The sequence below is a fragment of the Meleagris gallopavo genome, chromosome 7 (assembly GCF_000146605.3).
Source record: "Meleagris gallopavo isolate NT-WF06-2002-E0010 breed Aviagen turkey brand Nicholas breeding stock chromosome 7, Turkey_5.1, whole genome shotgun sequence".
Lineage (NCBI taxonomy): Eukaryota > Metazoa > Chordata > Aves > Galliformes > Phasianidae > Meleagris > Meleagris gallopavo.
The window spans coordinates 28,545,852-28,558,522 of record NC_015017.2 but is presented as its reverse complement, the minus strand read 5'-3'; the positions used below and the strand labels follow the sequence as shown (position 1 = coordinate 28,558,522).

At 55.2% G+C, this 12,671-nt stretch overlaps 2 protein-coding genes across 2 annotated transcripts in view; one reads left to right on the top strand and one right to left on the bottom strand.

Annotated features, from left to right (window-relative positions):
* Positions 1-6: 6 nt before the first annotated feature.
* ERMN (ermin) lies at positions 7-3,007 on the top strand (the record flags this gene model as incomplete). Its single annotated transcript, XM_010713960.3, is given in 4 exon segments — positions 7-214; positions 538-642; positions 1,701-1,754; positions 1,757-3,007. Coding segments are annotated over 4 exon segments (711 nt in total), but the record flags the coding sequence as incomplete, so codon positions are not given.
* Positions 3,008-4,378: 1,371 nt separating this feature from the next.
* The window catches only part of GALNT5 (polypeptide N-acetylgalactosaminyltransferase 5), an 8,618-nt gene continuing 325 nt past the window's right edge, over positions 4,379-12,671 (bottom strand). Inside the window, exons 2-11 of the mRNA XM_010714076.3 lie at positions 12,021-12,667; positions 10,159-10,325; positions 9,367-9,486; positions 9,136-9,271; positions 8,477-8,596; positions 8,048-8,165; positions 7,573-7,896; positions 6,204-6,284; positions 5,941-6,093; positions 4,379-5,196 (exon numbers count right to left, since the gene is read on the bottom strand). Of these exons, the coding sequence (XP_010712378.1) occupies positions 5,056-5,196; positions 5,941-6,093; positions 6,204-6,284; positions 7,573-7,896; positions 8,048-8,165; positions 8,477-8,596; positions 9,136-9,271; positions 9,367-9,486; positions 10,159-10,325; positions 12,021-12,667 (2,007 nt within the window). The 3' untranslated portion in view covers positions 4,379-5,055. The remainder of the gene's footprint in view (positions 5,197-5,940; positions 6,094-6,203; positions 6,285-7,572; positions 7,897-8,047; positions 8,166-8,476; positions 8,597-9,135; positions 9,272-9,366; positions 9,487-10,158; positions 10,326-12,020; positions 12,668-12,671) is intronic.

Genomic DNA, 12,671 nt, shown 5'->3' with positions numbered 1-12,671 from the left:
CCCGCGTGCAACGGGACTGCGGCCCCCCAGGAGGGCCTGCCGCTGGCTGACTGCATCACCGATGGCATCACCGGGGCCGTGGGGACGGTGCCCTGCGTGGAGGCAGGTGTGCAGCCCGGCGCTCTGCTGGCGAAAGGAAATGTGGAGGAAAGCGGGAACTCGTTGGCCGAGGATGTAGCACGTGGGGACTGCGATGGAGAGGAGCGATGCGGAGGTAATGTGCGGTGCTGTCTTTTTGTTTAGTATTTGGGCAGAAAAGTTTCCATTTGATGTGCAGCCTTAGGAACAGCGGGATGTGTTATGTGTGCTGCTCAGAGCTCCTGAGCTGCAATTGTGGGTATCAAGACTCGGAGTAATTGTTAGCGACAGATCTGAGCTGGTGGTTACGAAGAATGGATTGGAATGTATGTGACCAAAGAAAAGAGCAATTTCTTAGCTCCGTTCGAAAATTCTGCTGCCAATCTGCAACAGTTAAAACCTAATTATTGCTACTTACTGTTCCATGAGTCCAATACTTGTCCTTTGTATTTCCCAAAGAAAAGCAAGAGGAGAACACTGCGACGCTGCAGGAGGGAACAGCTGAACCCCAGGCTACAACTAAGCCCCAGGACATGGGAGCCTGCAGGCAGGAGCTGGAGGAAGGTAATGCGGAGTGCCGTGGGCCGGAGCCTGAGCATGGCAGCAAGCAGCCTCCCAGACAGTGTTACGCAGAGTTTTATCAGTTCCAAATTCAGCCAAAACCTCGCATTGCATTGCAGAGGAGAGAGATGCATTCCTGCCCATAGCTGCGTGTCCTCAGAACCCAGACCTTTTCCTCCCCGATTTATGAGGGCTCCAGTGTAATGTCCCAGTGCTGACCATTCATGTGGACATGTGGACACTCCTGGGCTCCTTACGGGGACAAGGGGTGGCTGGGATGAGAGCTGTTGGCTCCAGGAATGGCTGCTGCCATCCCACGTTGCTGCCCCCACCCGCGTGCCCAGCAGGCTGCCGTGAGCTGCTGGTTCCTATATGTCAGCTGCCACATCGATACTGAGCTCCTCATCAGAGGGGAGCAAATGAGCAGCTTGGGGTGGTTGTCACAGAGCTGAGCTGTGTGAATGCAGATATAGGAGATATATGGCCGTTCCTCGTGATCAGAAACTGGTGTGCCTTTCCCTAAGAAAGCAAGAAATATATGAGCATTTGTCCTGAGCAAAATACATCTGAATGGCTCTGAGATGAATCAGGATGGAGGCTTTCCCTCTCCACACCGCCATCCCCGCTCCAGCTGTGCTGCTTTGCAAGTGCACAGTAAAATCTATTAAACGATCCTGCACGGCCCCCTCACCTCAGCCACGAGCACTTTATCTCCAAATTGCAGGCAGCTTTTTAGCATCTGACCAATTTAGTCTAATTACTACCCAGAACCCTGCAGGCAGACACTGAATAGAGTGTTTGTTGTGACACGGGAGCAGAGATGTGCCAAGCAGAACAATACCAAATGCTTCCCAAGTGGGGACGTGCATTTGCCCACGCCCTGGGTGGGCAGAGGGTCTGAGCCCCAAGGGGTGCAGCTATGGCACTGTTGTATGCGGGGCTGTGCCTGCAATGCGTGTGTGCACGGTGGGTGCAGCCTGGGGGGGTCACACCTCATCCTGGGGGTGTCACATCTCACCCACTGGGTGGGACGGGGCTCACCATGCTTCTCTGTGCCGCAGGGCAGCGGGCGCTGAGCACAGCAGGCAGTCCTGGTGGGGAGGATGCGGTGACCCCCAGGACAGCACCGAGCAGCGAGGGAATGATGCCGAGGAGGAAGAAGAGGAGGAGGAAGAGGAGGAGGAGGAGGACACCGAGGAGGACGAGGTGCAGGTGATAGAGGTGCCGAAGGGGAGCGGCGCGGTCCCCCAGCAGCAGGAGGGCAGCGTGGAGATGTCCCCTCCCGGCAGCCCCGCTTGCAACGCACCGGCAGAGAGGGCTGGGGAGCATCTGGGGCTGGGGAAGAAGAACGACATCTCCAGGCACAGCTACTCCCGGTACAACACCATCTCCTACAGGAAGATCAGGAAAGGAAACACCAAACAAAGAATCGATGAATTTGAATCCATGATGCACTTATAAACCGAGGTGGGGAATCTCTTAGTGTGCCCGAGAGCTCGCGCTGGTTCTGGTTTTGTTTGTGTCCCAAGACACGGCCTTCACACAGCACGGATCCACCTCTGCTTCCTTTTTGTATGTGATTTCCCAACTACCTTCCCCTTGACAGCAGGTGGGGCATCCATAGGACGGGAGTTTGCTGAAGGTGTAACGTCAATTCACTTCAAGTTCGCCTGTTTCTTTTCTCTCCATTTTTCATACCCACACTCACACAGCAGCATGCCCTGAGCACATTGCAGTCCTCGTACTGCTGGGGTGGTTGGGGCCACGCAGCCCAGCCTCACTGAGCACAGCCCAACCCAGCCCCATGCAGCCCTGGGATCAGTCCAGTCCAGCCTCCCAGCACACAGCTGTGTTCTCCACATGCTGCCATTTTGCATTGTGGCTGCATTTCTTAATGTTTCTTCTCAATTTTCAAACTAAGTTTAGATGCAATTTTTTTTTTGAGACAAAGCAGATTTCAGGGGTAATGTTTTTTTGCCACCCGAACGCAGCTTTTCCCCTTTCTCCATTTTAAAGCTCTCTTGTTCAACCACAGTGCTGTGGATGCGGTCTCTTTCAAACTATTTTATGGAAAGCTTTGTCTTGAGTTGGGACTGAGCTTAGCAGATATCATTCCAGAAAGGACTGGGGATGTTCTGGGAAAGGAGAGGCGGTCTGAGCAGGGTTGGACTGTGACTCCCACCCCAGCACTCCCCTTCAGCCATCATTGCTTTTTTAATTCTCAGTTTTACATTATTTCCAGCAGCACTGAGTATTGCTTTGACTTTTTTGTTCCACAGAAAGGCAATTATTTATTGGCAACGTCAAAATAATAAATGGCAATTCTGTATTGTACAAACAAAACACAGTCCTCATTGTACCATTCAGAATTGTTTATTTGCTCTTCGGTTTGCAAAAACCTCAGAGGTTGGTTGTGTGCCCCATAGTGCCGGTCTGTTCCCCGCTGCCTGGTGCTCCCCCAGCCCCGCTCAGCACTTCCCGGCAGGCTGCTGGCACCTGCCTGCTCCCTCTGCTCCTTCCCAGGTACCGGAGGGGCTGCGTTGTGGGCAGCCCCCCCCCCACACCGCAGGTCTCCACTTATCACCTGCCTGCACCGTGTTGCAGTGTAGGCTTGCATTCTCAGGGCTGTGCGCAGGTGAGGTGCTCTGTGGGAAGGCTCTGCAGAGGATCAGGACAGGCTGATCGCTGGGCTGAGGGCAGTGGGGTGAAGTTCAACATGACCAAGTGCCGGGTCCTGCACTTCGGCCACAGCAACCCCATGCAGCACTACAGGTGTGGGGCAGTGGCTGGAAGGCTGTGTGGAGGAAAAGGATCTGAGGCTGTTTGTGGATGGCTGCTGATCATGAGCCAGCTGTGTGCCCAGGTGCAACATCATCCGGGTTGTGTCAGCAGTGGTGCAGCCTGTACAGAGCCAGTACTCAGCTCTGGTGAGGCTGCACCTCAGTGCCGTGTTCAGTTTTGGGCCCTTCTCTACCAGAAAGACATTGAGGTCCTGGAGCGTGCCCAGAGAAGGGCAATGGAGCTGTGCAGGGTCTGAGCACAGTCCTATGGAGAGCACAGGCTGAGAGAGCTGGGATGGGTCAGTGTGGAGAAGAGGCTCAGGGGAGCCCTCATGGCTCTGTACAGCTCCCGACAGGAGGTTGTGGTGAGGTGGGGGTCGGCCTCTGCTCCCAGGTACCAGCAATAGGATGAGAGGCGATGGCCTCGCATTGTGCCAGAGGAGGGACAGGTCGGGTGTTAGGAAACATTTCTTCTCCTGTGCCAGTCAAGCACCGGCACAGCTGCCCAGGGGGGTGGTAGAGTCCCCATCTCTGGGGGTGTTCAAGGCCTGGGGAGATGTGGCTCTGAGGGATGTGGTTGGTGGGCATGGTGGGGGTGGGCTGAGGTTAGACTCGGTCATTCTAGAGGTCTTTTCCAACCTTAAGAGTCGTCATGATAATTCTATGACATTTAGGGCACACAGCACGGTGGGAACGAGAGGCAGCTCCAGGGGGTCAGGACTGGAGGCACAGCCTCATTCTGAAACTAATTCCTCTCTGTTGTCAGTGTGCTGGGTTAGGAGCCATATGGCTGTGCCGGGATCCACGCTGCCCTGTGCGTCACCAGCAGTCCCTGAGGGGTGCTGGGGTCTGAGTCAAAGACACCAGCAGTGCAGCGAGCACTGACATAGGCACAGGGGGATAAATGCAAAGGACAGTGCTGGGGATGGGATGTGACTGTGACATGGGAACACGCTCTGACTGTTCAGTGACAAATGATTGAATGTCAGCAAACAGCATTTAATGAAATTCATGCTCCTGATACAACATGACTGCACAAACAACATCTGTGCAATTTTTCTGATAGTGACTGCAGGCGAGCAGCACCAAAGGGGGGAGATAAAATCAGGAAGACATATGGAGCAGGAGCCAATTGTGGAAATCTGTTAGGGCAGTCAATGGTTTGGCAGACGCAGGCTGTCAAGTGCTGTCAGCACTGATCCTCAACGTGAAGGGTAACATTATGCTGTGCCTCTTGAACTCAGAGGAGAAGTGTGAGCTGGTCTGCAGCAGCCTGTAAATGCTGGACAGCAATGTGCAGCTGCAGTGTCGAAGCCACCCCACAGCGCCCTGCTGGCTGCACGCAGAGCAGGGAGCCCAGAGGTATTCCTGTCAGCACGTGCTGCTTCTGGGGATCTTACAGAAGGTCAGCTTATGAGAGGACAGAGGACTTCAGAAAATATTTCCATTTAATAACACAGAAAACGATGTGGGTTTTTGCCTCACAGTTGAAGGAAAACCGCATTTCCAATGTCCTTAAGCCAGCTGTGCTACACAGGGTACTCCGAGTTCCCTCTGGGCTGGTTCAATTCCGGCTTGGAAAGAACTCCCAGCTCTGTCACTGCTGCTGGATGTCTTGCAGTGGCCCAGTGCTCCATCATGCCACGTGGTAGTTGCCAAACCTCCACTGCTGGTAGCGGTTGGTGGCACTGCATGCGCCCAGCCTCAGGGCCAGCAGCACCGGGTGCACCAGCAGGCAGGTAGGTGGATGCTGGTGCTGCACCACAAGGTGCTCAGCCTGTGGAGAGGGTGGTCCTTTGGGTTCACATCTGCACATCTTTCCCCCCGCTGCCCCCGTGCCAGAGAGGCTCTGCCCCAGGGCTGCTCCTATTGGGGTGTTCTGTGCCTGGCCTGCAGTGCTTGGCACACACATGCGGTAACTGAGGGGAAACAGTCCTGAAAGGACACGTAGATTTCTGCCTGGGCAAAAATTGGACTTTTTTTTTTGTATGTGGTAAATGCAGCTTACATCACCAATGTGACACAGTCACTGTGGCATCAGAAGGTAAAGCACTGCACGTGCCATGCTGCCCCTTTCCCCATAATGCATGGAAGCATTACTGCTTTTACTAAAGAGGAAAGGGATCTTTGCTATACGACAAGGTGCTAAGTCACGGCTACTGTTCTTCTGTCCAAAATTAGGAGTGGTACCAAGGATGCCAGTTCCTCAGAGCGAAGCCCTGCAGAGGGCTGGCCAGGCACTGCAGCACAGGTCATAAAGTTAAGTACCCATTCTCTTCCTTTTCAAAACTCTTTTCTTTAAAAAAAGCCACACTGTGAACGGAACAACAGTGTATACCAACACCAGCCTAAGTGCTGCCCATCACCTGGCGTGCCACCAGGGCTTCTGGCTGTCACCACACTGCAGACAGCTCAGCCCTGCTGGGCACAGCCCTGCCATGGCGCTTCCTCCCGCTCCAGACACACGGTGAGTTCCAGGCACTCAGTACTGGGGGCTGTGGGGAGTTGGGATGCCACTCACCAGCTCAGGGCGCGCTGCCATGGAGCTGTGCCTCCAGGCCAGGTCGCTCTCCCAGCCCCCACACGGCCGCAGTCCCGGCGCAGCACCCATGGGCACCACGCACAGCTCTCCGTGCCGCAGCAGCCGCAGCCACGTGTAGTTGAAGTGCTGCGCCTGCAGGAGGGATGGGTGATGGGGACCCTCTGTCAGGACCCCGGGAGCCGCTCCCACAGGGGCAGGGACACACACAGCAATGGCACTGCGTGCTCCGTGCGGCACCTTACCTTGTTGTTAACATCACACGCCTGCAGAGCCAGAGAGGTGTTCTGTGCGGCGATGCAGCGCGCCGTGGCTACGTTCACAAGCTGGAAAACAGCACCAACACGCACACTGAGACATCAGCTGTCACAAAGAGCATAGGCCGTGCCTGTGCCAGCACTGAGTAACACTGCCCACTCAATGGGGGGAAGCAGAGCCACCACATCCCCCTTCTTGGTGCGCGTCAGCACACACTGGCTCTGCTACACATTTCTGCAGCAGAAGAAACCTGAACCCAGCCCCTTCTGGAAGCGCTCGTAGCAGGACAGGATGAGCTCTTTTCAGTGCACAGCATTGGGTCAGGTTGCTGAAAGCAGCTCCAAGCTCTGCCCCACGGCCTGTGGCTGAGAGCAGCGCACCCAGGGATGGCAGCAGCCACAGCTGCAGGTGCTGTCACCAAATCCCAGCCCCCACAGGGCTGGGCCCTCCTGTCTTTCTTTCCTTGCAAATGCAGTTCCTTTCCTTCTTTCAGAATTGCTGAGGAATTTCCAAATTAATCCTGGGGAATAAGCAGGCTGTTCAGAGCACAGCTCCCAAGTAAATTTGGTTAGGGTTCAGCACAGCTGGAATTTGCAGAGCTAGCTGAAAAACAGAATTTTCTGCCCTATTAAATTTTGAGAATGAAGATAAAAGAGCAATTCAGGTGGCCTGAATCGGGACAAAGCATGGCGGCACCATGGACATTTTCACAGGCACAGAACTGAGAAGAGGAGGTTGCGGTTCCGTTGAAACAAAGGTCCCTGTGTATGGCCTCACTGCTCTGCACTGGATTTGATCTGGGGTTTTATTACTGTGGTTGAAGCAGAAGTCCTAAAAAAGTGAATGCTTTCCAGAAATTTCATTTTTTCCACGTTCTCAAGCCTAGTGCTGCTAAGCCCGGCTTGCCGTGAGCTCCTGGGCCTGCACTCAGACACACGGGGCAGGCGGGGAGCCCTCTGGGTTGCACTGCTGGTGTTGCTGTAACTCATCTTACAAAGCAGGCTCTTTACTGATGGAACTGAGCGCATCGTCTTGGCGGAATTCCGGAGCAGAGCGGCGATGTGCTGCGCCCTGCTGGTGGGCACGGAATGAAATGGCACAGAACTGCACGGCTCTTCTGCCAAAATGCCCCTCAGAAATGGTGACTTTGAGCTCTTCATAAAAATTCAGGCTTGATGAAGTTTACAGAAACTTCATAAAAATACAGCGGAATCCTGACTGTCGTGATGGATTAAAGACCCTCACCCACCACCACATGCCAGGAAGCAGCTCAGAGCCACGCACACCAAGATGATTCCGTGCCTCTAACCCAAGCCAGCGAGACGAGGTTCAAAGGGAGCATCACTGGGTACATACCAGCCCGCCGGCCTTCACCAGGGGAGCCGCCAGGTCTGGGTACACGTTCTCCAGGTACCAGCGGAAGCTGCGGCACCGCAGCCGCTCCCGCAGCGCCTTTTGCTGGCTCAGGTCGCCCAGCTCCGCGCGCCGCTGCAGCAGGTGGTACGCATGGCCATAGAACAGCTCCTTGTAGCCGTCCAGCCAGACCTCAGCCACGCGCGCCAGGTTCCTCTCCACGGTTCTCACCCGATCCTTCGGGAACGAGTAGGGGTTGTCGTTCCTGAAGATGTGCCCGACTCTGGAGCACGGGACGATCTCAATTTCTCCTCCGCACATCCAGACCTGAGGAGCAGAGGATGTCCGGGCAGGACCGCCGCGCTCCGGCTTTGTGCGAGGCAGGAGAGAAGCGGCGAGGGGACCGGCAGGGCTGGTGGCTGTGCCTGCAGGAGTGCCCACAGCAGGCATGTGGGACAGGCTGCCAGGAGCAACCTACCTTGAACGAAAGCTCCATGTTTTCACCTCCCCAGACATCCAGTCCTGAGTCATACGTTCCCAGCTCAAAGAAGTACTTCTTTTCAACGGAGAACAAGCCCCCTGCCATTACTGGGCACCTGCAACAGGCGGCAGGGTGCAGGTCAGGCGGTCAGAATGCACCCATCTCCTTCACCTTCACCAAGGGGTCACCCAGAAACAGGGCTGTGAGGTGCCTGGGATCGGTGCGTGGGTTTGCACTTAAAGCACAGACCCTGAGAGCCATCCTTTTGGTGCCAACTGATAAAGGTAACATTAAAAACACAGCATTTGGTGGCTGGGGCTTTGCCATGGCTGGTGAGGTGATGCCCTGTGTCACACCACCAGCACAGAGCGAGCTGCTAACCGCAAACAGGTGGGCTCCCAAAGCTCTCAGATTTGCTGTCCGTACCTTATTATATCAGTTTCCTTGAGTTTGTTTTTCTCAATGACTTCTTGTGGAATCTGCTTCCATCCAAAATTCATCGGCCAAGTAAAAATCCCACGCTGAAAGTTATCCACAGTCATGTAGCTGAACAGGGCAGAGATGGAGATGACGAATTCTGAGTCACATTCCTGATTGAAATGTCACCCTTAATGAACAAAGAAGAACGTCTGTACCTAATTAAAACAAGATTCTAACAAATTTCATCAGGAATTCTCTTCATCTACAACGGCAGAACCATCAAGGTTGGAGAAGAGCTCTAGGATTCACCAGCCCACCCCCCCATGCCCACATCCCTCAGTGCCACATCCCCACGGCTCCGGGACACCCCCAGGGATGGTGACCCCTCCTCCCTGGGCAGCTGTGCCACTGCCCAGCCACTCCTCTTGAAAATAAATTGCTCCTAACACCCAGCCTGACCCTCCCTTGGTAGAACATGAGGCCATCACCTCTTATCCTGAAATTCATGAAAAGGCAAAGAGGTGTGTGTGATAAAGCAGCGGCAAGGACTGTGCTGCTCATTTCTGGTGTATGGCTCAGGATGCACAGCTTCTTGCTATTAGCATTCTGACAGACAGAGCGAGGGCTCTCCCAGTGCCACGGCAGGATGGCCTGAGCCGTGTTACCTCATGTCCTTGTCGCTGATCACCTCGATGACAGGACAGGCCACCCTGGCACGGTGCAGGCGGACACGCTCCAGCAGTGGCTCCAGCCAGCCCACATTGCACTCCACATGTGAGTCCAGGAAGGTCAGCACGGTGCCTACGGGCAGGAGTTGTGGCACCGTTGGGCGCGTGCTGGCAGCCCCATGGGGCTGAGCCCCATGCGGAGCCCCGAATGCCCCGGCTGTGTCTCACCTGTGGCCATCTGTGCGCCCGCCAGCCGGGCCCGAATGAGACCGTGCCTTTCTCTGAGGTGCAGGACTTTCACCTTTGGGAACTGCGACATGTATGCATCCAGCTTCTCCTTGAGGTAGTCTGAGGGAGAAGGGCAGAGCGAGGCTGACAGACCCATCCCGCACCCATTTCCAGGTGTGAGAAGTGATGGGCAGAGTGCTCATGGAAGTTCTCCAGGACACATGGGTGTCTGCAGGTCTGGGGCACAAGCTGGGGTAACTCATCGCCCCAGCCGGGTATACAGCCATTGGCAAAAGACTCCAAAATGTAGTTTTCATGGACACATAGAATTGTTTGAGTTGGAAGGGACCGTTAAAGGCCATCTGATCCAACAATGAACAAAAAGACATCATTGGGAGGAAACGGTATGAGCACATGTTGTTGGTTGTTTAAAATGTTTCATGAGTCCCTTCTCTCTCACCTGTGCTGCTTTGCTCACTGTAGGTGGTTTGGGAGGGGTCTGCACCTGCAGCAGGGACACAGGTGTCTCCCTGGAGGAGCACCACTTAGAGAATTGGATCGGTTTAAGATTTTGAAGAATCAAAGCCAACAGAGAGCCAAAGTACAGCAAAGCACAGGTTGGAACCATCTGCGTGTCTGTGCCACACACGTGGAGTCACCGTGCGTGCATCATCACACATCAGGAGAAGAAAATGCAATTCCTTACTAGTATTCAAAGTGGATAATATAGAACAAATGGTATTCTGGTTCCAGCTGTCTCAGCTTAACCAAGGCAGAAGTGGCTTCACTCACCTTTTGTGCTGAAGTCATCCACCAAGATGAGCTCCTGGAGCAGATGTGGGGGGGAGCGGCTGAGCACGCTGTGCACCGAGCGCAGCAGTGTGGACCACACCTCATCCACGAAGCACATGATGATGGTGGTGGTCGGCAGGTCGTCGTGAACCTGCTGCTCCAAGCACCTGCATGGAGGGCAGCGATGGGTTTGTCACTGCTGAGCCACAGCCGAAGGTAATTCACCATGTTCTGCGAGTTGGGGCTCCCTCTCTTTGCTGATTATACAGAATATACATACATAAATGCATACATTTTATATACATGCATGCATATTAATTCTATATAACTAACAATAAGCAGAAGTCAAATTCTTTTGAAACTGCGCCCCTAGACAGGCCTCTAAAGAAAAGCAGCCTGCAGACTTGACGTTCTGCTGATGTCCCCTTCAAGTCAGGAAGGTGTATGCTCTGACACTGCTGGAGCTGCTTTGGAGATTGCTCCCTCAGATCTCCTGCCCATGGCCTGGCAGCAGCCTGGCACTGCCACCCCGACACGCATGGTGCTCAGCCCCACCACGCAGTGCCACACAGGGGGCAGCCTTTGTTTTGGCCAGGAAATCTGGGTTCCTACCTAATCCTGGGCAAATTGCCCTAGAGGGACTGCAGCAATAGTGTGGGAGGAACTGGGGCACGTGGGGACCCGCCTCTGTTTGGCCAAGGCGTTGTTACCCGGATAGCCAGGCGTTATCCCGGATACCCGACAGCTGTGGCTCCTTCTCAGCAGGACTCCTGATCGACCAGAGGTGGGCAGTGCTCCTGTAGGTCTGTTCTGCACTGCAGCTCCCAGCGCTTGGCCCTCAACTCTGGTTCTGCTGCAGGCAGTTTTTGCTCTGTGTGCAGGTGGCTTCTGTATGTGACACCTTCTGCTCACTGGGAAGCTGCCATGGCTGCCTCCCTCCTTCCCTGCCCTGTTCCTCCATGCAAGGACCTCCAATGGCTCCCGGAGCAACATGGGAATGCATGTGCATTGATGGAGACAGGGCACAGCACAAACTCCATGTCACAGCTCCTGTGGCAGAGGCAGGAGGGTTTGTGCACCAGAGGTCTCCCACCTGCCCAAAGTGCCATTTACAGAACCAGCAGCACATTTCATGGGGAGCTATAGAACCACAGAACCATTAAGGCTGGAAAAGACCTCTAGAATCCCCACGTCCAACCCCACCCACCCTCCCATGCCCACTCGCCCACATCCCTCAGTGCCACATCCCCACAGCTCTGGGACACCCCCAGGGATGGCGACCTCCCACTCCCTGGGCAGCTGTGCCACTGCCTGACTGCTCTTTGGAGAAGGAATTGTTCCTAGTACCCAACACAACACTCCGTGGTGCAATCACCACGGCCATCACCTTTCGTTCCATTGTGAATTATTTGCTTTCCAATCACCATGCTGCACACAGGTCCCAGGCTCACAGAGCTGAACCCCTGTGCTGGGCAGCAGGACAATAACAGTGGGAAAAGGAGTGATCCTGGGATGTCTCCATCACTGTGATGGCCAAAGGCACATCCTCGTGTTGGCACACAGCAGGTGGCTTTGGCCGGATTGCCAGCTACTCTCCAGGTGGGTGCCAGCCACCAGTCTCATGGGCAGGGAAGGCTCCTCTACCCAGGCACACTGGTAGTGTGTGGAACCAAATGCACGAGCACTGACACCAAAGAGCACTGAATGGTGTCACATCTGATATGATACACCTGATACACACAGAGCTATGTGCCCTCACCTCTCTGGTCAGCAGGCATAGCCAGTTAAGCCATGCTGGAAGTTCTCCCAGCCTCACTGTTACCAGCATCACTCACCCAGCAGCGCAGCAAAGCAGGGCTTACCCAGCAGGCCTGGTGTCTGCTATGGCTCGGTCCACTGGGATCAAATCGCTGAGGAAGACATTAAAGTTTCCTTCCTTCCATCGACTTTTGGCTTCTTCTTGTTTGTCATCAGGGACTGCCACCGGATGCCCAAACTGCCCAGGTGCCTGGGGGTCTCTGGGTGCCAGCGTGATGTCCATGGCCAGGACCCGGTGTGTGCCGATGCCTGCTGCCTCCTGCACACCCAGCTCGGGGGCCACCCCTGGTCCCACCGCTGCTGCCCTGGAGGTGCCATGTCCTGGGGTGCGCGGTGCTGCGGTGCTGGTGGTGGTGCGTGTGATAGAGGTGCCCTTGCTCCCCGGTACTTGGTGCAGTTCTTGGCTCCGGGTGAAGTTTCCCCCAGAGTCAAAGCCGAGGCTGGGGGCTGCAGGATTGCTGACGTTGACCCCCTCTTTGCTAATAAGGACAAAGTGCTCAGGAGGAGACGCTGCATTCTTTCCCCCTCTGCTCTCCCCGTGCCGCGGTGCCCGGGCCGTCGGGGCGGCCCCCCCGGGATGCGGGCTGCCGTGGGCACCGTGCGCGGGTCCCTCCGTCCCGTTTCTCTTTGCAGGAGACGGGGCTTTGCGGGACGGAGCGCTGCCTCCCGCCCTGCCCGGCGGTATCCCCGGCTCT